The 23,658-nt window shown below is 25.4% G+C and overlaps 3 protein-coding genes and 2 long non-coding RNA genes across 9 annotated transcripts in view; 4 read left to right on the top strand and 1 right to left on the bottom strand.

The window, feature by feature from the left end:
* Nucleotides 1-10,514, top strand: part of grh (grainy head) — a 33,847-nt gene extending 23,333 nt beyond the window's left edge. For 4 of the 5 annotated variants that reach the window (XM_070640268.1, XM_070640267.1, XM_070640271.1 and 1 more), the window contains 9 exons: nt 2,280-2,391; nt 3,144-3,238; nt 3,321-3,377; nt 3,466-3,564; nt 5,499-5,678; nt 5,741-5,898; nt 6,181-6,364; nt 7,852-7,916; nt 8,300-10,514. In XM_070640268.1, the coding sequence (XP_070496369.1) occupies nt 2,280-2,391; nt 3,144-3,238; nt 3,321-3,377; nt 3,466-3,564; nt 5,499-5,678; nt 5,741-5,898; nt 6,181-6,364; nt 7,852-7,916; nt 8,300-8,426 (1,077 nt within the window). In that variant the 3' untranslated portion in view covers nt 8,427-10,514. The remainder of the gene's footprint in view (nt 1-2,279; nt 2,392-3,143; nt 3,239-3,320; nt 3,378-3,465; nt 3,565-5,498; nt 5,679-5,740; nt 5,899-6,180; nt 6,365-7,851; nt 7,917-8,299) is intronic. The other variant, XM_070640269.1, reaches the window with a different exon arrangement.
* Nucleotides 10,515-13,756: 3,242 nt separating this feature from the next.
* Nucleotides 13,757-14,722, bottom strand: LOC139090644 (RING finger protein 11-like). The gene is made up of 3 exons (XM_070640438.1): nt 14,551-14,722; nt 14,073-14,265; nt 13,757-13,958 (listed from the first exon to the last, which is right to left on the bottom strand). The coding sequence occupies exons 1-3, from the start codon at nt 14,656-14,658 to the stop codon at nt 13,816-13,818; spliced, it is 444 nt and encodes a 147-aa protein (XP_070496539.1). The 5' UTR covers nt 14,659-14,722; the 3' UTR covers nt 13,757-13,815.
* Nucleotides 14,723-15,099: 377 nt separating this feature from the next.
* On the top strand, nt 15,100-15,543 carry LOC139090698 (uncharacterized). The gene is made up of 2 exons (XR_011544445.1): nt 15,100-15,205; nt 15,272-15,543. It is a non-coding gene; the product is annotated as an uncharacterized lncRNA (long non-coding RNA).
* A 9-nt stretch (nt 15,544-15,552) lies between these two features.
* On the top strand, nt 15,553-16,311 carry LOC139090697 (uncharacterized). The gene is made up of 2 exons (XR_011544444.1): nt 15,553-15,863; nt 15,980-16,311. It is a non-coding gene; the product is annotated as an uncharacterized lncRNA (long non-coding RNA).
* A 1,684-nt stretch (nt 16,312-17,995) lies between these two features.
* Nucleotides 17,996-23,391, top strand: LOC139090579 (protein 5NUC-like). The gene is made up of 7 exons (XM_070640339.1): nt 17,996-18,126; nt 19,857-20,171; nt 20,223-20,304; nt 20,374-20,627; nt 20,695-20,822; nt 20,873-21,304; nt 21,367-23,391. Exons 2-7 carry the CDS (start codon nt 19,873-19,875, stop codon nt 23,259-23,261), a joined length of 3,090 nt encoding a protein of 1,029 aa, XP_070496440.1. The 5' UTR covers nt 17,996-18,126; nt 19,857-19,872; the 3' UTR covers nt 23,262-23,391.
* The last annotated feature ends 267 nt before the right edge of the window (nt 23,392-23,658 follow it).

The raw sequence follows: 23,658 nt of genomic DNA, 5'->3' as shown, positions 1-23,658 counted from the left end.
TATTCTTACTTTTAATGTATTGTTGTGATTGTTACGTATTGTTAGACTCATCACCTTGTAAAAATTCGTTGGCATGTATATAAATGTACTACGACAAAAAAAATTTAAATTAAAGCAGGATTGCAGTAAACTGAACTCTTTATGAAAGGGATTTTTTTGTTCATTCTAGATTTTTTATATTTTTACTCTTTAGAAAGGGGTATTTTGTTCATCATGATATTTTTTATTTGATGCATACTTAAAATAAAAATATGCTCATAATAATTAAAAATGATGACTTCAAAATCTGTTAAGTTCAGACTTTTTTTTTATCCTCATTGAGTTATTGAAGACTTATCTTGTACTTTTCAATTTAGGGAAAGAAGTCAGAATTTCTTAAAAGGTGTTCATGGAATGTAAATTAATTTAACATGAAAACTCAAAAATGATGTTATTGACAATACAGTTTAAATCAGATAAGATGATTTTTTAAAAATTCTAATTAAAAATAATTTAATTTTTTGCTAGAAAATATTTAATACAATCAGAAACTATAGTAAAAAAAATTCAAAATGCATTTGCATATAACGAATTTTCTATGCAGATGGTTTAAAACAAACAAAAAAGAAAATTGTCAGTGAAACAGAAGGGTGATATTCTTAGTTCTTTAAATAAATTGATTGCATCTTAAGTTAAAAAATATCATGCATAAATAATGTTCACTGACTTTTTATTCTCGAGTGATGAAGATTTATTAAGCATGAGATGAAACATTTAAATTTTTTTTATACTATCCGATAAGCATCATCATGGTTTAAAATATATGGAAATAATAGAATATAATTATTCATTTGCTTAAAATTCTACCTTACCTTCATTTAACTATAACTTACATTTTTTTGTGATGCTGCCTTCATCTACCCTTAGTTTCCTTTCTTTAAATATCATCTTTATTCATTGTTATGATAAATTGAAATCAAAACTTTTATACTCTCCCGTGAATTAATTACCTACAGATTTTGAACAATAATAAATAAACTTGCTGAAATTTGTATTTACTCAAAGGTAGATTGAGCATAGTGAATGCTATATGTTCATTTGATATTTAATGAACATTTTATAATTGGAAAAATTAAAAATGATTCAACATGTTTAATAAAATAGACTTCAACTAAACTAATTCTATCAAAAATTTTTGGTGGTTTTTTTTACTGTCAGGATATGTCTCAAAATGTTAAATGCGAATTATTTAAATTTCTATTTATACGTATTTATTTATAAAACTTAAAATAACAATATTGCTGTTTTGGAATTTTTCATTGTATTAGACAGTGGTAGTCAAATTTTTTAAAACCATTTGACATTTTTAATTTCATTTAGTCGGTCTATTATAACATACTTACAATTTCAGAATAGAAATTTTTCACATATCACAAACAAAAATATTTTGTGGCTTATTGACAAAATTTAAGTTTTTTAAGATTCTGAAAATTGCTGAAAACCAGCTGTTTTAGAGTTTTGAAAAAAAATTTCGTAACACACCTAAATATCACTGGTATCTAAACTTAATTTCTATATATATATTATTTATTAATATAATATAGGTCACTTGCCTGTCTGTCATTTTTAGGACCCCCTTCTTTTTATAAATACCAAATTATTATTTACGAAAACTTTTATTACTAGAATTGTGATAATTTTTTGTAGTTTTGAAAATCTCAGATGTTCAATTTTTATATCAATTTTTTGAAATTTATAACTAATTTACACCTAAATTCCAATTGAAGCCAGAAACCATTAATTATTATCTTCCAATCATGCTTGGTGAAGTTTTATTGTAGTATATACTATACTTTATAGATATGTATTATACATTATACATCTATCTATTTTTTAAAGCTACTAATGAATATAAAATTAAAACTTATATATGCTTTTGTCCGTGAGTATAATGTCCGTGAGGTTTAGATTAAAATAAAATATTTTATGAAATTGGACTTAAGTCCAATTTTAAAGATTAGAAATTTTTTTCGACATACATTTTTTTTAAAAAATAAAAGTTATATTTTGATTGTATAAATAAAACAAATAAAATTAGATGACTTCAAATTTCAGAAAAAAAAAAAAAATTAATGGTTTGAAAATAATATGCAATTATAATATTTTTACAATAGTGGAATGAGACCTTGTAACTTTATAATCTCGTTATTTCGTTATGCAAAAATTACGGTGTAAAGTTATACTTAGTTACACTAGCTGGTGTTGTAGATTTCAAATTAATAAAATGTCATTTTATGCAGAGTGTTATAATGCTGATGTTTCGAGAAGAAAAAAGTCCTGAAGATGAAATTAAAGCCTGGCAGTTTTGGCATGCAAGACAACATTCTGTTAAACAGCGGATCTTAGATGCTGGTAAGTTTTAGAATATTTCGTTCTATTTATTGGTGTTTATAAAAAGATTTTAATGCAACCAATTTTCTATAGATATTGTTATCTATTCATTGAGGAATATTTTTATTGCTAATATCGATTAAATTGCTAATTAAACAATTTTTACAACTAAGAATGTAATTTATGATGATAATGATAATAATTGCTGATAATAAATAAGCGACATTTTTCATAATGAATCTTTATGACCATAAGTTTTCCTTTGTTGAGCACCATGTATAAAAATAAGAAGTTGCCATTTTTGCACAACATCTATGAAAGTAGTCATAAACAGAATGAAGAGAATGAAAGAGTTACAACAACAATTTTAATTATCGGCCAGTTGTTATTCTGCTATTTTTTCTTCCATTGACCATATTTTGTTTTCATCATTCAATAAATAAAAATCAATGAAAATGCAGTGAAAATGTGATATTGAGTGAAGAGAAATGTAGGAATCTTTTTAATGTAAAAACTTAATAGCTTTTTTATTTTTATAAATCGTCAAATGAAATGTTTTCATCATTTCTATCCATTTACAGTTCTCTTATATTACATTCCGTATGGAAAATATGCCAAGAGCAAATGAAAAGCAATTTAATGATTTATAAATAATTAAATTTTATTTCTTTTGTAAAATAGCAATTTTGTTAAAAAAAATTTAAGCTTTTAATTTTATTTGCTTTTTTTTAAATTTTTTTTAAGAATAAAATCTTATGTTATTTGCATTATAGATACAAAAAATTCTGTAGGATTAGTTGGTTTGATTGAAGAAATTTCCCACAATGCTATTGCTGTTTATTGGAATCCACTGGAAAGTTCTGCTAAGGTAAAATCACAATAAAATTGAATTTCAAAACGTTTGTAACTATAAAATATTAAAATAAATATTATTTTACTATTTTTCTTAGATAAATATTGCCATTCAATGTTTAAGCACTGACTTCAGTAGTCAAAAAGGAGTAAAGGTATTTTTTTTATAGAAATTATTTATTATATATTGTAGCCCCAATAATGGTATAAATTATTTTATATTGATAATTTTCCTTTGTATAGGGACTTCCATTACATATTCAAATTGATACATTTGAGGATCCAAGAGATACAACTGTGTGTCATCGAGGTTACTGTCAAATTAAAGTTTTTTGTGATAAGGTAAATTCCCTTTATTAACATTTATATTTAGTTGAAATAAGAAATTTGTTAATTTTCCATTATATACTCATTAAATTATGTGTACTGTTGCAATATAATTATTTAGTAAATTATTATAATTAAAGACGATAGCTAGAATACTTCTCTGATAGGACATTCACTTGTTGCCTCTCTTATGCGATATAATTGACATTAAATACTCGAAGCATCCGGTGTTAATACGAAAGTAAAATTGATAATAAATTGATCATGAATGTAGTGCAACGGATATTAACTTCTCATATATATATAAATATTTTTATTTTCACTGAATCTAAATTGCAAGCTTTATATGCTCATGATGCAAAATTTATTTCTTTTAAATGAATTTCAGAGCATTATTTTTTGTACATTTTCTTATTTTAAAAAAGATAATATAGTAATAATATTTTCATTATTTTGATGAATAATTTAATTTAACTATTAATTTGCTATTAATATTAAATTTATAAAATGGCAAAATTTTCTAAAAATATGAAATACCTAAAAGAATTCGTATTCAAAATCAATATAGATATATATTGATATATAAGTTTAAATTCAAAAATATTTCGTTAGTCTTAAATGATATATTTGAAGCTTTATCGCTATGAATTTTATTTCAAATAAATCCTTGCTGAATTCACCTCTGACTAGTATCATGATAATTATGATGATGATTATAATGATAATTTCATTTATTCCTGGAAATATTTTATATGGTCATTTATTAAAGCTTAATCAAAAACTCATCAACAACTCGTTCTGCGATATAAAAAATATCCATATAAATAAATGTAATTTACATGTCGTATCGTATTTATTGAACATTTTCCTCCTTTTTTATGCATTAAAGTAGTCTTCAAGCTTTATGTATTACGATACACTTTTTGAAAATCAAACAATCGAAAACATTCTCAATCGAAACAATTGTCAATTGATATTATTTTGCTTATTTTCAATACTCAAGTTACTGAATAGTTTTTATAACATTTTTCAATCCTTGGTTAAAAAATAATAAATATACAACATACTCATAATTAATACTTAGTACTCGAGTACTGGAAAAACCGATCAAGTTTCAACGTAAAGCATAAGTTATGCACCACAGATTTATTATATATGAAAATGTATTTGAAAAGAATTTAAAGTTTTGCAAGTAATTTTATAATTTGTTTTTCTATATCTTTAAAATACTAAATGCTATGACATCTTTAATGCTTTTGAAAAGCATTTAGTAGGCTTCAATCACATGTTTGTTTAAATATCAACAGTGATGATCTTGATGTTGAATTACTTTAAAAGAATTCATACAAAAGTATACTATTTTTTGTCATTTTAAAAAGCAACACATCTTGTCTTCAATTTTCATGTGACATATTTGCCAACAAAGAAAGAATGACATTAAAAAGCGTCACAATATAAAATATTACATATGCATACATGTGATGCTTTTCTCTCTTATACTTTAATTCCTTTTTTTTTGTTATCTGACAAACGCTAGGTTAATAAAATCCATCATGACACTCTCTTTCTACCTGACATATATATTTATCTTTAAAAAATTATACGTAAGCAAAATATTTAGCAGACAACTGTATTATGCAGTTATGTATAAATGAGGTATTACATTCGCATTTGCAATTTCAAGCAACTATATTGTAATAATAAGAAGGAAAAGGAAAAAAAAAACCAATGAGAAATAAAAGCGAACAGCATCAGTTATTACTGTAATAAGCAGCGCGTTTTATATAAAAATATGATAAATTAATTTTATAGATTTTAACAAAATTCAATATTTTTTCTCTAAGATTTCGCATTAATTACTTCATTTCGTATTGAAAGCTTTGTAAAGTGTGGTATTACACAAAAACTTTATTTTAAAATTAATTTTTAATAAAAATAAATATTTATAGGGTGCTGAAAGAAAGACTCGGGATGAAGAAAGACGGGCTGCTAAAAGAAAAATGACTGCAACGGGTCGTAAAAAGCTCGATGAATTGTATCATCCTGTAGCCGACAGGTCAGAGTTCTATTCGATGAGTGATATTGCGAAGCCACCAGTTTTATTTTCACCTGCCGAGGACATTGAGAAAGTAAAATTTTCTAAACTTAAAATTTATTGACATTATTTAAATTTCTTTTGAAATTATTGCAGTTATCATCGATGGAGTTACAGGGATTTTATGGTCATGATGCAGATTCACTAACAGGACCTGATGGAATTAAACCATCACCTTTCTTACTTCATTCTGCAAATAAACCCACAACGCCAACACTAAAGTTTCACAATCATTTTCCACCAGATATGGCTACGTGAGTAAAAATCGAAATAATTTAATTTTAGATACATTTTTTAAGCCACTTTCATTAATGAAATATCTCTGAAATTTTATCACATTTCAATGTCACATAAATCGTACATAAATGTTGTCAATTTTAATCAGACGGAGATGTAATTTATAAGAAAAAATTGTGATAGCAGAAGTGAAAGTAGTTGTCATACATCAATATATCTTATTTTTTAGGCTGGAAATAATAAAACTAATGTCATTTTTTTCTCTCTATGCTTTTTTTAATGTAATTAATTACGAATAGTGACAAAAAGGAGCATATTATGTTGGATGGTACTGTTTTAAGTGAATATGGAGTACCAATAAAGAGACAGCGTATCACGCCACCACTAAGTGAACGAGTGATGCTATACGTAAGACAAGATAATGAAGATGTTTATACTCCTTTGCATGTTATTCCACCTACAACTAATGGTCTAATTAGTGCGGTAAGTTAAATACACTTGATGATAATTAATTTTTATTTAATTGCATTGTGGATTATAAATATTCGCTATAAAATGATAATTTTTTGGAACAAAATTCGCTATAAAATTTACACTAAATAAAATATATTTTTTGGCCTCAATGTCTGGATCAATCAGTCTACATAGATCTCTATACATATATGCCAAATCACAACACTTTTAAATATATTATTATTCCTAATTATAAAAATCTCTAACCAAACACAATAAAACTCACCCATAAAGTAGTCAAAAAGTTTTCCAAAGTGTAATTTCCATTTTACGTGTACTTAAAAAAAAGAACTTAAATTACCTAATGAAAGGCAAAAAATATAACTTTTTAATTAAATTTTAAATGGAGTTATTGACAGAGTAAACTTGATTGTTTTGTAACTGTTTTAATGACACAAAAATTTTAATTTCAAAAAAAAAAAAAATACATACACAACTATTGAGCCTGTAACACTTATGAATATTTTTTGAGGATTCTTTTTTTATTTACTAAATAAACACAAATATATTACAATGGTGATTATTTTATAACAACGGGTATTAATTTAACAAATTTTGATTAATTAAAAATGTGCTGTTAATGGGAAAAGTATTTGATATAAATGCATGTGTTTTTTAATCTTTGGCTAATAAACTTGGATGCTGATGCAGTCCATTATTTTAATATAGATATTTTCATAATGCATTGCTCATAAAAATATTATGAATATTTTAATTCATTAGCTTATTCGTTTTTAAATGTCTTAATTAAACCTAATTCCCACTAAAACAATGCCTAGAGAGAATATAACATTTATATTATTTTGTGACGGAACGGTTTGGAAAAATGTTATATGCATTATTCTCATTTCAAATTGTAATTCAAAATGTCGAATTTCTTATGAAAATTCAAGTTTTTTTTCCCGTATTTTTTTTTATTATTACTTCCAATTATATTTCAAATTCCTTTGAATAGGTTTTTTAAAACTTTTGTTTTGCTTGTTTTGTAATAACCAAAGGGCATAACATGCTGATCGTACGATATTTCAAATTTTTCTGTACATATCATAAATTGATTGCTTGTTGACAATCGAATGGTGGAACATTAATTTTTCGAATTTCAATTTTATAAATATACTTAATGCTCGTTTTTTCATTGAAGATTTACTTATGATAACAAGAGTGAAAAAAAAAATACTTTCATTATTCTTTATAAAGGTAGTTTATTTGTGTTTGGCTTCTAGATTCAGATTATGTTCGTAAAAGTATTTATTAAATGTTTTATAATTAATTTTTTTTTTATTACTTTTATGAATCACCACTCTTAAGAAAAATTTTGTTTCAAAATTTCGTTTAAAGACTTAATTAATTAATAAAAAAAAATAGTAAAAATAGTAACAAACTATAAAATTTCACTCATTGTGATTTAAAATAACAAACTATAAAATTTCACTCATTGTGATTTAAAATCATTCCAGATTGAAAATAAATATAAAATTTCGCCATCAAGCATTAATAATATTTATCGAAAAAATAAGAAAGGGTAAGTTACTTCGTATTTTTATTACTTCTTTTTCCAAGTAATTTTCAATGTGTCTCAATAATCGCGAAAATCAATTGAATTAAATGAAATTAATAGGGATCAAATGAAATTTTAGCAAGACATAAATATTTTCATGTGTACTAACACTATCTCTAATTTAATTTTAAGAACACATGAACCAATTAAATGAATAAACAATATACTTATAAATTTCATGTTGTGCTAACAAATGCTTCTAAATAAATTATGTTTTACGCTTAAAGGCTCAAAGACACAACACAAAAACTTTACAAGGAAACAAGAACTTTATGATTTCAATTCACTATTTTATCACATAACTTTTTAACTTGTATTATTTAACTAATAATTTATATTTTTAACAGAATTACAGCGAAAATTGACGATGATATGATTTCATATTATTGTAATGAGGATTTGTTTCTTTTGGAAGTACGACAAATTGAAGAAGATCTATTTGACATTACATTTACGGAGCTTCCAAATCACTAGATGTCAACGATCGGCTCCCGTGCATTTTTGAGATTATTAATTATTAGAATTTTTTAATTGTTTTATTTTTGTTAATAGGAGATGAATCAATGTAAGAAAAAATTGAAGACTCTCTTAAAATTCTTGATTATTGAAATTTTTGTTTGATTTCATTCATATAAGAAATATTTTGCAAAAAAAAAAATCTTGATAAGAATTTTTTTTGTTTTGAATAATTCTGAATAATTTATTCTACAAAATTAAAATTATCAATAACAAATAAGAGGAAGTTACTTTGACAACGTAAAATTAAAAAAATAAGTTTAAAGGATTTTTTTTTTTCAAAAAAAATAAAAGGTTTTTTTGAAAAATAAATATATTTTCTCCAAAATGCCAATTTTTGTCTATATGTGTATAAATCCTAAATTGAAGAGAAAATTGTAAATTCTAGAATTATTATGCCATAAAATGGAAAAAAAATATACAAAAATTTAGAAAAGTTGATATTAAAAGCTCGTAGAAATTTATAAAAGATATTAATCATTTTTTAGTTTTCTAATAAAATTTCGTTTTATGTCATTTTTAAGAAAATGAAAAGCCATGTTTGCCCCAAATTTTTCGATGGTTAAGAAAAGTCAATTTTGAAAAAAAAAAAAAAAATGAAGTTAAGTATAGTTGAAGAATTGCCATTAAAAACTTTTCCTCAAAATAGTTTTCTAAAAATCTACATGTGAACCTTATAACCTTTAGTGCCATCTACTTGATTACTTTAATGATTGTGAACGAATACAAAATAATATCAAAAGAAAATTTCAAGTTATACATTAAACTCGGAGATTTGCATTTATCTTCCATATTTTTTTATATTATAAATCAAGTAATTGCCATATGTTAAGAAACAAGAAATTATACAAAATTAAATTAGAATTAGATTCAATAATATAAAGCGTATTACTTTTTATTCATTCGATATTATTAATGCTTAATAAAATTTTCATTTTAATTTTTATGTTATTTGAATATCTATTAATGGATTAAACGATAAATTATTTAATCGCTTGGTCCTTATTAAGATGTGACATCACAAAAAATTGACAATATTAAGAGATCTCAAAAAGAAATTCTCAATTTAAAATGTTTTGTTTAAATTTAGAAAAAATTACTACATAACATTTAATTAACTTTTGATACTCATCGAAATTTCAATTATTTTCATAAAAATTTAAGAGTAAAACTTTCTTTTCTTTCTACAAAATATAACGTACTAATAAATAAAAGAAAAATGATGAGCATGATGTCCTATTAAAATGTTTGCATTCTTGCCATCCATGACATTATAAACATTTCATAGTGTTTTTGAATATTAAACATAATGAGATAAAACTGCCATAATTAATAGATTAACTATATTTTATATAAATTTAAAATGTTAAGAATTTAAGTATTGATGACGTTGCTTATGTTTTGTACCTGAAGTACGACAAATTCAAGGAGTTTAAATGAACTAAATTTTTTAAAAACTTAAAGTTGCTCAATTTCAATTTATGGATATCTAATAAATTTGTTAAACGGCTATACATGCCAATATTTTGTCATTTAATTATTAAGAAATAAAAAAAAATTTTTGGATCAATTTAATCGCCTTGAAATTATGATGAATGAAAATCTATAAAGGAAAATAAAAAGTTTAGAAATGTATTAAAAAAATCTTGTGATAAAACGATAGAATCGATCGCAGTGATGGCACTAACATAAACAACGTTTTCCTTGCCAATTAACAATTTAACAAATTAAGTACGAAAAAATGTTTGCAATATTAATTTTATAGATATTTTATATTTTTAATATTTAGATTATTGTATAAGAATGAAAAATGTCTAAAATAATTAAAAAAATTCTACTAAGATTTACGAGCATACTGCTTGACGTTTTTGGTGAAGGTTTCTTAGAGTAAGTTTTCTACGTTCGACATCATAATTATATTTTATGAGTCTTAAAATCAAAAACATTCGAGTACAGACATTTCATAAAATCCTGTTTCCATAATAATTCTTTTAAAATGCTATCTGTTGAGTATTTACTAACTGTATTTTTCATACTAAATATTGACGCTAGTATTTAAATAAATAAATTTTTATACAAAAAGAAAATCATTTTTTTTTCAATAAATATCATTTCAGATTTCAACAGTATATGAATGCCTTAAAAATTATGAAGTAGCCTAAAAAGGTTTAGATAAATATACCCCGATAAATATTTTTATTATAAAAGTCATTTGTTTTTCTTTCTGTCATTCCGGTCTAAACCACACCGTCTCAAAAAATTCTCGAGTGATTCTGATGGTGATGATCCTTATTACATTGTTGACATATGAATTAGAAGTTAAATTACTACTTCATGTTAATTTATTTTAGGACCTCCGTGGCCTAAAAAGTAAGATCTAGTAGAATCTTTTTTTTAATGGTGTATGTAACGGTTTTTAGAAATTCAAATTTTCTAGAGGTTTTGAAAAATTTTAAAAGTTTAGACAAAAACTTGTTTACGGGTGATTCTCTGGATAACGGCAATTCTTCGGATAAGTCAAATTCGTCTAATTCGTGTCTCAAAAACTACAAAATTTGCTTCATAGAAAAACATTACTTTAACTTATTAAACAAATTAACTAATTGTTAATTTCGTTATAATATTAATTATAATATCTCATTCTGTCTTTATTTTGTATTGTTGGACTATAATTCCTACAAAAACAAAAAATCAAAAAATGAATTTTGTCACGTATTAAGAAAAAATTACAAAAGTCCTCGTGTTATTGATCGAGGGACTTAAGCGCATTTTTGTTCCAGCGATCAGTAATTGATTAATAAGTCACTTCCAGATCTTAAAAACAAGATCCATATAAAACTTCCACAAATTTAAGAACTTCATCATTCAACGGTTTTTCATAATTCAAACCTTATAACGGTCAAAAAAATTCAAACATTGTTCAGTAAACACTGCTAAAACATCGAAGAACATTGAAAAAGACTGTAAAACAATGAAAAAACGTGTTGTTGTTGTTTTTTTTGTTGTTGTTTATGAAAATCAAAAATTGTTAATTATAGCATTTATGCTTTGATTTGAAACTTTTAAATGCCCGATGGGCCAATAACTTTATGGAACTGATCTTTTAAAACCATTCCGAGCTCTCTACGATGTCTAGATTAAAAGTTTTTATTGGCAGCCGACCGAACAAAGTGTCTTATTAAGCTACCTTTTTGAAAAAAATTTCAAAAATGCGCTAAAAAGTTTCTCGGAATCACTAAAATTTCAATTTTTCTCTTTAATTAAAGATTTTTGCAGCGTGCAGCGTCTAAAGAGCAACAAACGATAGTTTTAGGTGAATACACTCGAAATAGTAAGCCAACAATATTGACATGTAGAATAAAGTGCAAAAAACTCATGTTGAGAGTCGGAATTAAATATTTTGATTCCGAGGAACCGGCATAAAAATTGAAATATAAAATTAAATAAAGCATGATAGAAAAAAGTAATTGTACAGAAATAAAGATCTGCACAAACCCCGTAAGAATATATCAAGAACGGAGCTATAAAATTATAAATAGTAAAGTAAAAGCTTCATAAAACTAAACATCTATCATTTTTATAGCATTATTTATTTACCTTTCTGGAAGTGAAAAAGCAGTGTAAAATAGATTTTCCTAAAAAATGTCAATACCACAAAAATTAGATTCTTTACCTATATAGAATGAATATTATTATTATAAACTAAAAACAAAAATATTGCAACTCTTAAATTGCTTGAGATATTTCCAAAAAAATTAAGTGGATAATCCACTTTACTGAAACAGAGCTTTAACAATGAAGACTGTTTCATTAAAAAAATTGTTTTGAATAAAAGAAAATTAGGGATCATAATATTTATTTATTAATTTCCACAAAAATCACAGTCTACATTTTATCTTGTATTTATACATATTAATATTTTATAAAAAGGTAAAATTACTTTTTACAGAGTAATAGAAACGAAACATCATAAAATGCATGTTTTCAAATCCATTACATAAGAATAATTCCTTAAACAGCTTCAAATAAATCAATCGAAAATTAAATAAAAAAATGGAAATTTAAAAAAATAATCAGCTTGAATGCTGAGAATTTTAAGAACAAATTTGTAAGACCTAAGTAATTTGTGGTCGAATTTGTTTGGTTTTTTCAGTAATAATAGAGGATAGACACCACATTTATCTCGATAATTGTGAATCAAAACTAATTTAAGATTCAGACCTCTTAAAGTTTGACTGAGATTCATTAACTAGTTTTGTGAAACAACTTCGTTTTTTATAAGGCAGAGCTCAAAATCGACTCAAGTCTGACTCAATCTGTTAAAATGAGCTTGAAAAATGTTTCTTAAATTCCTATCCATAAAAGTTGCCTGCTTAGAAAATGAGTTCTTTTTCTCTTATTTAACCAAAATATTTTAACCACTTTCTGCATTCTCAAAGCAGAAAACAGCATTTTAAATGTTCAGTGACAGTATTTTGAGTTTATTATTATTTTTAAATAAATTTAAGATTTTTAAATGAGCTTTCATGTTCAAAATTAAAACATTTTAAAGTCCGGAAAGGAAACTACAAAACAACTATGACCAATTTTAATAAAAAGAAATATTATCCTCCGGGGATACAATTAAACTTTTTCGATTTCCAAACATAGATATATTTATGAATACACTACAAAAAATTAGTTGCAAATATTCAAGTACAAAATTTTTGTTAAAAATATGAAAAATTTTAAAATTATCGATATTTGAATTTAGGCTTTGTAGTGTTCTCGCAAATTAAACCAGATTGGGAAATCAAGAAAATTTTAATACAATAAATTAATCATAATTAAATTTTGATTTGTTACATACCATAACATAAAGAATATATATGAAACATATTTTTCCCCTATGGTTTTAGCACCAATAAAAGCGAAAATCATTAATGTAGGAAAGCAATAGGTATCAAAGATTAAGTAATAAAAAAAAAATATGTTGAATTCATGATAATAAAAGATTAATTAAAAAGTTTTAACGTAGATAATTGTTCTCCATAGACATATCATAAGCTGTATGATGCTACAATTATTATCATATATAAAATGTTGAAATTTCAAGCAAAAAATCATGAAAATTAAATGTAAACTCATCAACAATGAAGGAAAGTGCATTAATTCTAGTTATTTCAGAAATTTAGAATTTGTCTTAAACATAAATTTTTGTATTGACGAAGAGGATTTTTCAGAAACAATAATTAAAAAATTAAATCACGGATAACATCATATTAATTTTAGAGTAGAAACACACAAACTTTGTCGCAATAAAAATCAGTTTCAGTTTAATTGTTGATTATTAACAACTCTAGCTAAATTAAACGTTCTCAAAAGATGAAAGGAGAAGAGATGCATCTACAGGCTCACAGCAAGATGGACATGTAAGTGATCTCATTAGCCAATTATCTACACAATGTACATGATATTGATGCATACACGGAAGATAACGAATACTGTCGCCTAAAATTTATTTTAAAAAAAAATTTTTTTTAGGTATTTGGTTTGTAATATAATTCTAAATTTTAAGAAATGATTGGTGATTAACAAAAGAAAATATTATGCAGTTTTACTTACCTACAACAAAATCATTCATACAAATATCGCATTCACTCGGCACTTTCTTTGACTGGAAATTTTCATGTGTGTATTGTGATATGGGTAAATGCTGAACAATTCCAATTCTCTTAGCGATTTTTATTTGCTCATCTTCAGTTAATGATTGATGAACTGTTGATGCTACTTGACTGTAAGTTGGTTGTACATTTTCCTAAAAATATAACAAAAACATTTGATATAGGTATAAACATATTTTCCGTTTGATTTGTGCATTTAGAAATAATTTTTTAAGCGTTAATTCAATTGTTTAATATTTGAAAATATTTTAATCTAATTACGATATTATTTTTTTTTTAATATCTCCTGAAAACTAAAGTTATTTACACAACTTTTAGATGTGAAACAAAGAAAATGAATGTAATAAAGAAAAAATAAGTCATGGATTTACGGAAGTGAATTTCTCTTTAGCTGAAAATAACACAAAATTTATCTTTACCTGAAACTGTAGGGATGGTTCCTGATCAATTGATTCTCGAGCACCTTCATTTCTTCCATTTAATAATGTTAAATCATCAGTTGAATTATTTCCCAAGCAATTGCCCATAATTTTTAATTTTACACAAAAAAAGACGAAACAAAAACTTTTATTATTATTCTGTTTTACTTGTGGTAGTTTAAAACTTTAGTAGTAGTAAAATTGTCTGCTACAAACGAAATTTAATTTAAATTAGGTATATGTTTATTATTTTTATTTCTTCTGATGATTTCGTCATTATTTCTTAATATTATTATTTAATTAGTTTACAAATTACTAATGAAATTAATTCTCTTTTTAGCTTTTGGTTTAGAGTTTTCATTTTCTTGATATCATAACAGTTGTATATATTTCAAATATCAAAAAATCTACAAAAAAAAAAATTTAAATTTTTTAACCGTTAATTATTTTTTTAACGTACCTATTTTTTCATTATCTTTTTTTTATCTATTAAATAAAAAAATCGATTAACAATATCTTAAAGTACGATTTTCTTTATAAAAAAAGATCGGAAAAGATAATTAGATAAATCGAATTTAGTATTTTGTTTATGGTTGGTGAGCAAGCTGGTGAAAAAAAATTTAATTCTTATAAAAAATGGGATGTTGTTGTTCAAGTATGTTGAATATTAGGTAGCAATGCTTAAAACTAAAAAATATGAAATTTTTAAAAATTTTACTAGCTCACAAAATACTAATTCAGTCTCAAGGAAATTACCTAGAAAATTCTCAAAAATTGATATGTGAAGCATCACCAAAGAGACAATATTATGAAGTCACACACGAGTTTCAAATTGATAATCAACGAAGCAGATGACTAAAATAAAATGTTATGTTTTTGTTGGAATCTAATAAAAATCACGGCTCTGTCACATATTTTATTTGGTAAACACAAACAAAATGTAATTGTCACAAATAAATTAATGATTATAAAACAATTATTTCTTCAATTTCAGATTTTTTTTTTAATTAATCAAAATTCTGTATACCTCCTTACTTCATGTATTTATCTATTTTTATTATAACCGTTTTAGATCAAATACCTAACTAAACGCTTTTAGTTATTATATTTTATTTTAGAAGTAATAGAAGAAATTTGCGAATATGAAAATTAAAGCAAAAAATACCAAAAAACGTGTGAATGTAAAAAGCAATAAACAATTCTTGTATTTATGTTTGTTGATAAGACCGCACGATCCATTTTACGATAGTGAAAAATATTGTCAGTTTGCATTTGAAGTTCAAAGCTAAAAGTAATGGGTATTTGTTGCTCTGGTAAGATTTTTTTATTAAATAATTTTTAATAAAAGTTTCATTGGTTCTAAAGTACCTATTTGAAAAGATTTAAAAATATTTTTACTAGTTCAAATTTATTTATTTTTTAAATTTAGCTAGAAAAAGTAAAGATATTACTCGATCAAATGGTTCTGAAGATCTGGAAAATAACAGAGTTGTTGAAAGTGTACTTTATGTTGATGAAGCAGAATTAAGAACAGCAGACACACGAATTAGGAGGATGAGTGAAGATAGGGGTGATTAACGTATATCAAAAATAAATGCTGAAAAAAGTTTCATCAATCTGTTATATTTTGATAATTTTTTACTAAACGTTGTAAAATTCTTTATAGAATAGCATTATCAATAATTATAGGATTTAAGTCATTAAAAATCTATACTTCCTGAAATAAAAACTACTAATTACATTTTTATTTCAAATTTTTAATAGATGATTACATATTTTTCAAAATTTTAGCAAACTCTTAATTTATCAGGTTTGAAAAATTAATATTTCTACTGTTTACTTAGACTGTGTGTCAATGATTTTTAATAAACAAATTGTTTCAGATTGTTTCGTCTTTTTTTTTTTTAAACTACGTCAGATTAAATATTAAATTATTTTTATATATTTTTATATGTATATTAATTCGTATTTAGATATTTATAATTTCTTTTTTATTTAAAAATAATTTTCATTGCTGCTTATATTAATGACTAGTAAAATTAGTTTATAAAACTGCTCATTTCATTCAATATTAATTGAGAATTTATTTTTATTATGTGCGATCCGATGACTCAATAAAATGTTTTTTCAGTTGTTCATATAAAGGATCACTTTTCGGTATTCCACAATCATCGAGAAATCGGAAAGTTTCTTGAATGCAAGCAGTGTATCCTAAAAAATGTGCACTTTCTATCATATCATGTTTACGTGCATTATTATCATCTTCAAATTCACAATCACTTGTTTCAGGACTTTCAAGATCGTTACAATCTGTATTCAAATTTCTTCGTAGATCTTCTAACGTTTTTAATGCTTCATCGATATAATCTTTGTTGTCTACCTCATTTGATTTTGAATTATCATTCTTTGTTTCATCAGATATGATACGCATTGTTTTGACTGTATTAAAATCCTCTCTTAAATCTTCAGTATCTATTTCAGCCTTTCTTTTATTTAATGCACTCTTTTTAAAACTCATTGTAATTAAATAATATAATTTTTTAATATTAATCTATCAAACTTTTCACTAAGAAGTTTATGCTACGAGTGAATGATTTCCTTTTTGGAATGAATTCAACATGCTTCATAATTTTTATAAATGTAGTAGTAATTGAAACAAACAGCTGCAGTTTGTGTGTTTTCATGGTGTTTCGGTTTTATGTTCGTTTCATTTCATTAAATAAATACTCATAAAAGCAACACACGTATGAGTGTACATCTAAAATACTAGATTCACTTTAAAAAAATTATCCTATAGTATTGTAAATAAGAACAGATGTTACACAAATACATCTTTAAACATGTCTGCAAATAATACACAATTGTGCATTCAATAAAATTTGTAAAAAAAAAAGTAATAATTTTAAATACGCATTTTTTATTTTTTTTTTTTTTGAAAAAATTTAAAGGATGATAAATTTTTTATGCATTATTATCAAAATAAAAATAAGACATTGATTAATAAAATAATAATAAAAAATATATATATTGGGCGATGATTTTTTTATTTACCTATTTGGACATAAAACTTAAGATTATCATAGCTTTGTCTTTTAAAGCATTAGTTATCAATATCCCTCAAAATTTTAAATACATTTTTTATTTTACCTATTGGCAGATAATTCTAAAATTGTGCTGAGTACAAGTATAACTTAATTGCTTTTTCACGTTCAATATTTGTTTTTATTCCTACATTGATAACTTTGAATAAGAGAAAAATGCGAAAAATACCGAGTAAATTGAGAAGAAACAAAATTAATACACAAACAGCTGATAACAAAACACAGAGAATAGTTTTAGTATTTTGTGCAGATATTTTATTTCTCTTTTACAATGTTTCACCTGAAGAGAGGAAAATTCATGAAAGCTGTATGAAAAAAAAAAAATCTTACTCAGTCTCTTGCAAAAAGTACTTTTGTACAAACATTTATAGAGAGTTTTATTACCTCAAATAATTAGTCTACTATTGTCTATCGATCGTAACAGATCGTAGAGTATTATTTAATTGAAGGTTATTTTGAAGGTGTTAATGGAAAAGTAAGAATTACAACTCTAATCACAAATAATCTTCAAAATAAAAGGATTAAATTCGAGTGGTTATTTTTGTGTTATCAGCTAGCAATATGGGAATTCATTAAAGCTGATTATATCGTGAATTTAAAATGATAAAAACAGTTCATTATGATAGTTTAATCTCATAAGTACTTACAAAATTTAAAAAATCAATCATTTATATTGTAAAAAATATTTTCATTTCTGTAGTTCATGATGATCGTTCTTTACATAATTTAACCGAAAATTAGATGTTAATTAATTAAGGAAAAAATTTGTTCATCATACTCATGCATACTCTTTCGTAATTTTTAATGTTGATATTGTTTGAAATTTAAATGTATGCTTTATTAACATAAATTTTAAAACTTTACAAATGAGATAAAAATTGAAATACCTAGCTAGTAAAATTATTTGATAAATTTGAACATTTTACAAATTTTTTGGCTCTGATTACAATTTAATAGTCAAAACTACTTAAAAAGTTCAAATAACTTGATGGATTGAAAAAAGTTATTTAATACTTATGCCACATCAACAAAACTATTATACTGTCAATTCATAATTAATCATTATTTTATTGAAGAAAGTGCTTCTCTCAACAGTAATTACTTTTTTTAGAAAAACTCTTTAAAAACCACGTTTTTCTCGTGGAGACTTAAAAATAGAAATCTACCGGTAATGTAATTACCGGTAAATTCCGTGGAGACTTAGAAAAAAATATTTTGTGCCGTAGAGGTTTAAAATTTTCAAATTATTTTTACTTCCGAGTTACGTATTAAGATTACACTAGGATTCATTTTGTTTAAGATGTCTATCTGGCTTTTGCAAATTGAACATAAAAGTCCTATTTCAAATAATAATGAATTAGCCAATTATAGTTTAATCACTGCTAGAAATTTAAATTGTAATTGAGTATTCTTGTATAAAAACTTTAAACTCAATTATATTTGATGAACTGATCGAAAAATTGATATCAAAATTAGGTCTTTTTGGAAACAAAAAACAAATCAAACAGCAAAAAATTTGAATATTAAAGAAAGAAAAAAAAAGTTAAATTTTTTATTTGCTTTGGTAAAATTAATTTTTTTAAAAAAAATTAGCAATTAAAAAGGACAGCGAAAAAGATATTTCTTTCAAGATATTTAACAACTAATTTACTCACAATTAATATTTTAGTCTCGTGATTCTAATTTTCACCTTGACTGATATTCTTCTTTTTTAGTCTACACAAGAGACATGACGTAGTATGTCAATGACTTTAAATTGCTTTTTCAAATTTTTCTTCTAGTAAGATTATTTTCATCATTTTAAACAGATTTAGAATGGTGTAAAGCATGTAATTTAAAAAAAATTAGTGTGCATTGATAATTTTAATGTTTTTACATTTTATAAAATTCATTTATGCTAATGAAATTGTTTTTGTAAGAAGAATATAAAACAAGATTAAATTCCTAAATCTTAAAATTTAAATAATTAACTGAAAGTCCTAAAATATTTTGAATTCTCATCATCATCCTTCGAGAATTTTGTATGTAATTCTATGCTCATAATTAATACATATAATTGATGACATTTATTCAGCAGATAATTTTTTATTTTTATACAATTGAAATTCCAACTAATGTAGTCAATGAGGCTAGTCTCACAAAAAAAGCCTAATTTGTGTACAATGATTCGCATTGTAAAATACTTATTTTTCAAATAAATTTCAGGTAGATAAATTTCTATATGATGTACAGATTTTTAAAGATTTTTGGCTATGCTTTATTTTTTTCGTGCACTTTTGCTGCTCCATCCGAGAAACTTTCTAACTCTGAAAGTTTTAAATTAACTATTTTGCACAACAATGACATGCATGCACGATTTGAGCAAACAAATGCCCTTAGTAGTCGATGCAAAGTAGAAGACCAAGAAAACAACAAGTGTTATGGAGGATTCGCGAGGGTTGCACATCTAGTTAGACAATATCGTACAAATGCAGAAAATGGTGAAATTCCACCGGTTTTATACTTGAATGCAGGCGACACGTAAGTACATTATTTGGCATTTAATAATATATACTTACTATTTTTTTATAGATATACTGGGACTCCATGGTTTTCACTCTTCAAAGATAATATAACTGCTGCTTTTCTAGATCTTCTACAACCGGATGCAATTGTAAAATTAAAATTATTAAATATATTTATGATTTTATTTTTATTTTACAAACTTTATTAATTTCAAAAGTCATTAGGAAACCATGAATTTGATGAAGGAACCGAAAATCTTGCAAAGTTTTTAAATGAAATAAATTTTCCCGTATTGGCTGCAAATTTGATTTTGGATAAAGAACCGCAATTAAAAAATGAACATCTTAAGCCTTCGCACATTTTCACAATTAAAGATACAAAAATAGGTATAATAGGTTATCTAACACCAGAAACTAAAGAAGTTGCCAGTCCAAATGATGTGGAGTTTATTGATGAAATTGAAGCTATAAAGTAAGCAATAAAAATAAATAAATATTTTATTTTAAAATTTGAAAATTAAATTTTGAACTATTTATAGTAAAGAAGCTGCTGAACTAACAAAAAAAGGAGTAAAAATAATTATTGCCTTAGGCCATAGTGGAATTGAGCGCGATAAGCAAATTGCATATTCATGTCCAGAAGTTGACTTGGTCATTGGGGGCCACTGTAAGTAAAATTTTTTAATATTTTTCTATTAAACTTATTACATTTTTCAGCCCACACATTTTTATATAACGGAGAACCTCCCGACAGTGAAATACCATATGATGTATATCCAGTAACAATGATTCAATCTGATGGAAAAAAAGTTCCTGTAGTTCAAAGTTATGCATATACTAAATATTTAGGCAAATTGCATTTGGAATTCGATACGTATGGAAATTTAATTGAAATAGACGGAGAACCAATCTTATTAGATGAAAGTATTGATCGTGAAAAAGATGTCCTTGCATTATTAGAAATTTACCGCCCTGCAATTTTGGATCTACAAAATGAAATTGTTGGAAAGACAAAAGTTCATTTAGATGGATCATGTCGTCGTCGAGAATGTAACTTGGGTAACCTTATAGCAGATTCTATGGTTCATTGGAATGCACTTAAGTACAATGGTGAAGGATGGTCAGATTCTGCAATAGGTATTATTCAAGGTAAATACAATAAGCTAATGTTTTATATTTTAAATGATTTTTACATGAGAATGTACAAATAGGTGGTGGTATTCGTGCATCAATTGAAAAAAATAGCAATGGAATTACAATGGAAGATTTGTCTACGGTTCTTCCCTTTGAAAGTAAAGTTGTGGTTATAGAAGTATCTGGACAAAAATTGTTGTTAGCACTTGAACATTCTGTACATCGATACACTGATGATGAAGAACGTGGTGAATTTTTACAGTTTTCAGGAATTTATGTTGAGTACGATATGAATTTACCATCTGGAAAAAGAGTTGTAAATGCGAAAGTTATATGTGCCTACTGTGAAGTACCCAAATTGGAAGATATTGATTTTAATAAAACATATCGGATTGTTTTACAAGATTTTCTTGCTAATGGTGGAGATGGATATACGATGTTTAAAGATTCACAAATTCAAGAGTCAGAAACTTTAGATGTTGAAGTTTTAAAGGAGTATGTAAGAAAAAAGTCGCCAATTTATTCACCTGTTGAATGGAGAATTTTAATAACAGATTATGTTGATCCCTCTGATGATATAGTTGGATATACTAGAGTTTATTTGGACAGTAATTGTTATAGAGCAGAATGTAATTTAGGTAACTTTATAGCTGATGCATTAGTTGATTGGTATTCGACAAATCATAATGCAACGAGTGGTTGGACTGATGCTTCTGTTGCGTTAATTCCAGCTAATAATATTAAACACTCGATTGACAACAAAGTAAACAATGGGATGATCACAAGAAAAGATACAATGGACATATTGCCACAAAATAATAAGATTGCCCTCGCAAAAGTAACTGGCAGTAAATTATTAGAGATTCTGGAATATAATATACATAGATATGCACAAGGCATACAACCATCTGAATTTTTGCAAATTTCTGGTATGCAAGTAGAATATGACCTGAGTAAGGGAATAGGGAACCGTGTAACTTCTTTAAAAGTTTTATGTTCATCATGTACAGTACCTCAATTAGAAGACGTAAAATTGGATAATATTTACAATATATTGTTACCTAGTAACATCGCAACAGGAAGCTTGGGGTACACTTTGTTTAAAGATATGACAGTTGATATTTTCAGCACGACTGAAGTTGATGCAATCATAAGTTACATTAAGAAAAAATCTCCAATTTATCCTTCTGTTGAATGGAGAATTTCTTTTTATAATTTAGATCCTTCACAAAATGTTGTTGGGAACACAAGAGTATTTTTAAGTGATGAATGCATTTCACAAGAATGCAATTTAGGAAATTTCATTACTGATTCAATGGTTGATTGGTATGCCATGAGTTACAATGGAAATGGATGGACTGATGTCCCCATAGCAATTATGCAGGGAAGTAATATTAAACATTCGATTAATATTGGTAATATAATGAGGAACGATGTTGAAAAAGTTTTCGATCCGCCATATGACTTGCAGGTCTTAACAATAAAAGGAACTGATTTAATTAACCTACTAGAATTTTCTGTTTCAAATTATGGTGATTCACAATATAATGACTTACTTCAAGTATCTGGTATCCAAGTTGTTTTCAATATGAATGAACCTTCAGGAAACAGAATAACCGACCTAAAAGTGCTCTGTAGCTTGTGTGATATTCCTGAGCATAACGAAGTTAATAAAACTGCTGAATATAAAATTTTAGCACAAACCAAATTGATTGAAGATAAATACCATGATTCTATTTCAAATGGTGAAATTCAAAATTTAAATGAAAGTGATATTAATGTTTTCCTTCAATATCTAAGAAAGAAATCTCCGATTTATCCGGCTGTCGAATGGAGAATAACGATTATACCAGAAGATAATGAAAACACAAGTTCATCCCCAATCGATACGACAACATTATCGGCTTCAAATTTACCAATTTCGTATATATTGATTACAATATCAGCATTAACTGTTCTTTTTTATAACTAATTGTTTTTGTAAAATTTCATTCTAAATCAACAAATTCTTGTAATGTTTTTCCAAATATTTGTTTAAAAATTCTTTAATTGTACATGCTTTAAATTTTTTACGTCAATAAAAAATTACTTAAATTTTAAAATTGCCAGAACTTTATCTTGGTGGAGGGTGGCCAGAGGATTTTCGCAAAATATCGGGACACTTTTGAAAAAATCGGGACATTTCTATTTCAGGCACTTTTGGGGCTCTGGATATTTTGAGGCTTTGCCGGGACACAACAACAAAATAGAAAAGTATAGCAGCGTTCCGGCAAAAATACAGCAGATGGACGCCCTATCTTAGTGACTTTTTTTTTATTTAATTATAAATTGATCTGATAAAAAATTATTAATGTAATGAATTATTTACT

Source organism: Chironomus tepperi, unplaced genomic scaffold (assembly GCF_022539635.2).
Source record: "Chironomus tepperi strain 1889 unplaced genomic scaffold, CSIRO-AGI_Ctep_v1 contig_219, whole genome shotgun sequence".
Classification (NCBI taxonomy): domain Eukaryota; kingdom Metazoa; phylum Arthropoda; class Insecta; order Diptera; family Chironomidae; genus Chironomus; species Chironomus tepperi.
This window is presented reverse-complemented; position numbering and strand designations above follow the sequence as displayed.

Bases quoted from the DNA above. Each gene is read 5' to 3' on its own strand.
- LOC139090644 (XM_070640438.1), bottom strand. From the start codon at position 14,658: ATGGGCAATTGCTTGGGAAATAATTCAACTGATGATTTAACATTATTA. The intron at 14,266-14,550 runs GTAAAGATAAAT...TTATATTTTTAG, and splicing joins AACCATCCCTACAGTTTCAG to GAAAATGTACAACCAACTTA. The intron at 13,959-14,072 runs GTAAGTAAAACT...AATAAATTTTAG, and splicing joins TATGAATGATTTTGTTGTAG to GCGACAGTATTCGTTATCTT.
- LOC139090579 (XM_070640339.1), top strand. From the start codon at position 19,873: ATGATGTACAGATTTTTAAAGATTTTTGGCTATGCTTTATTTTTTTCG. The intron at 20,305-20,373 runs GTAAAATTAAAA...TAATTTCAAAAG, and splicing joins TTCTACAACCGGATGCAATT to TCATTAGGAAACCATGAATT. The intron at 20,628-20,694 runs GTAAGCAATAAA...AACTATTTATAG, and splicing joins GATGAAATTGAAGCTATAAA to TAAAGAAGCTGCTGAACTAA.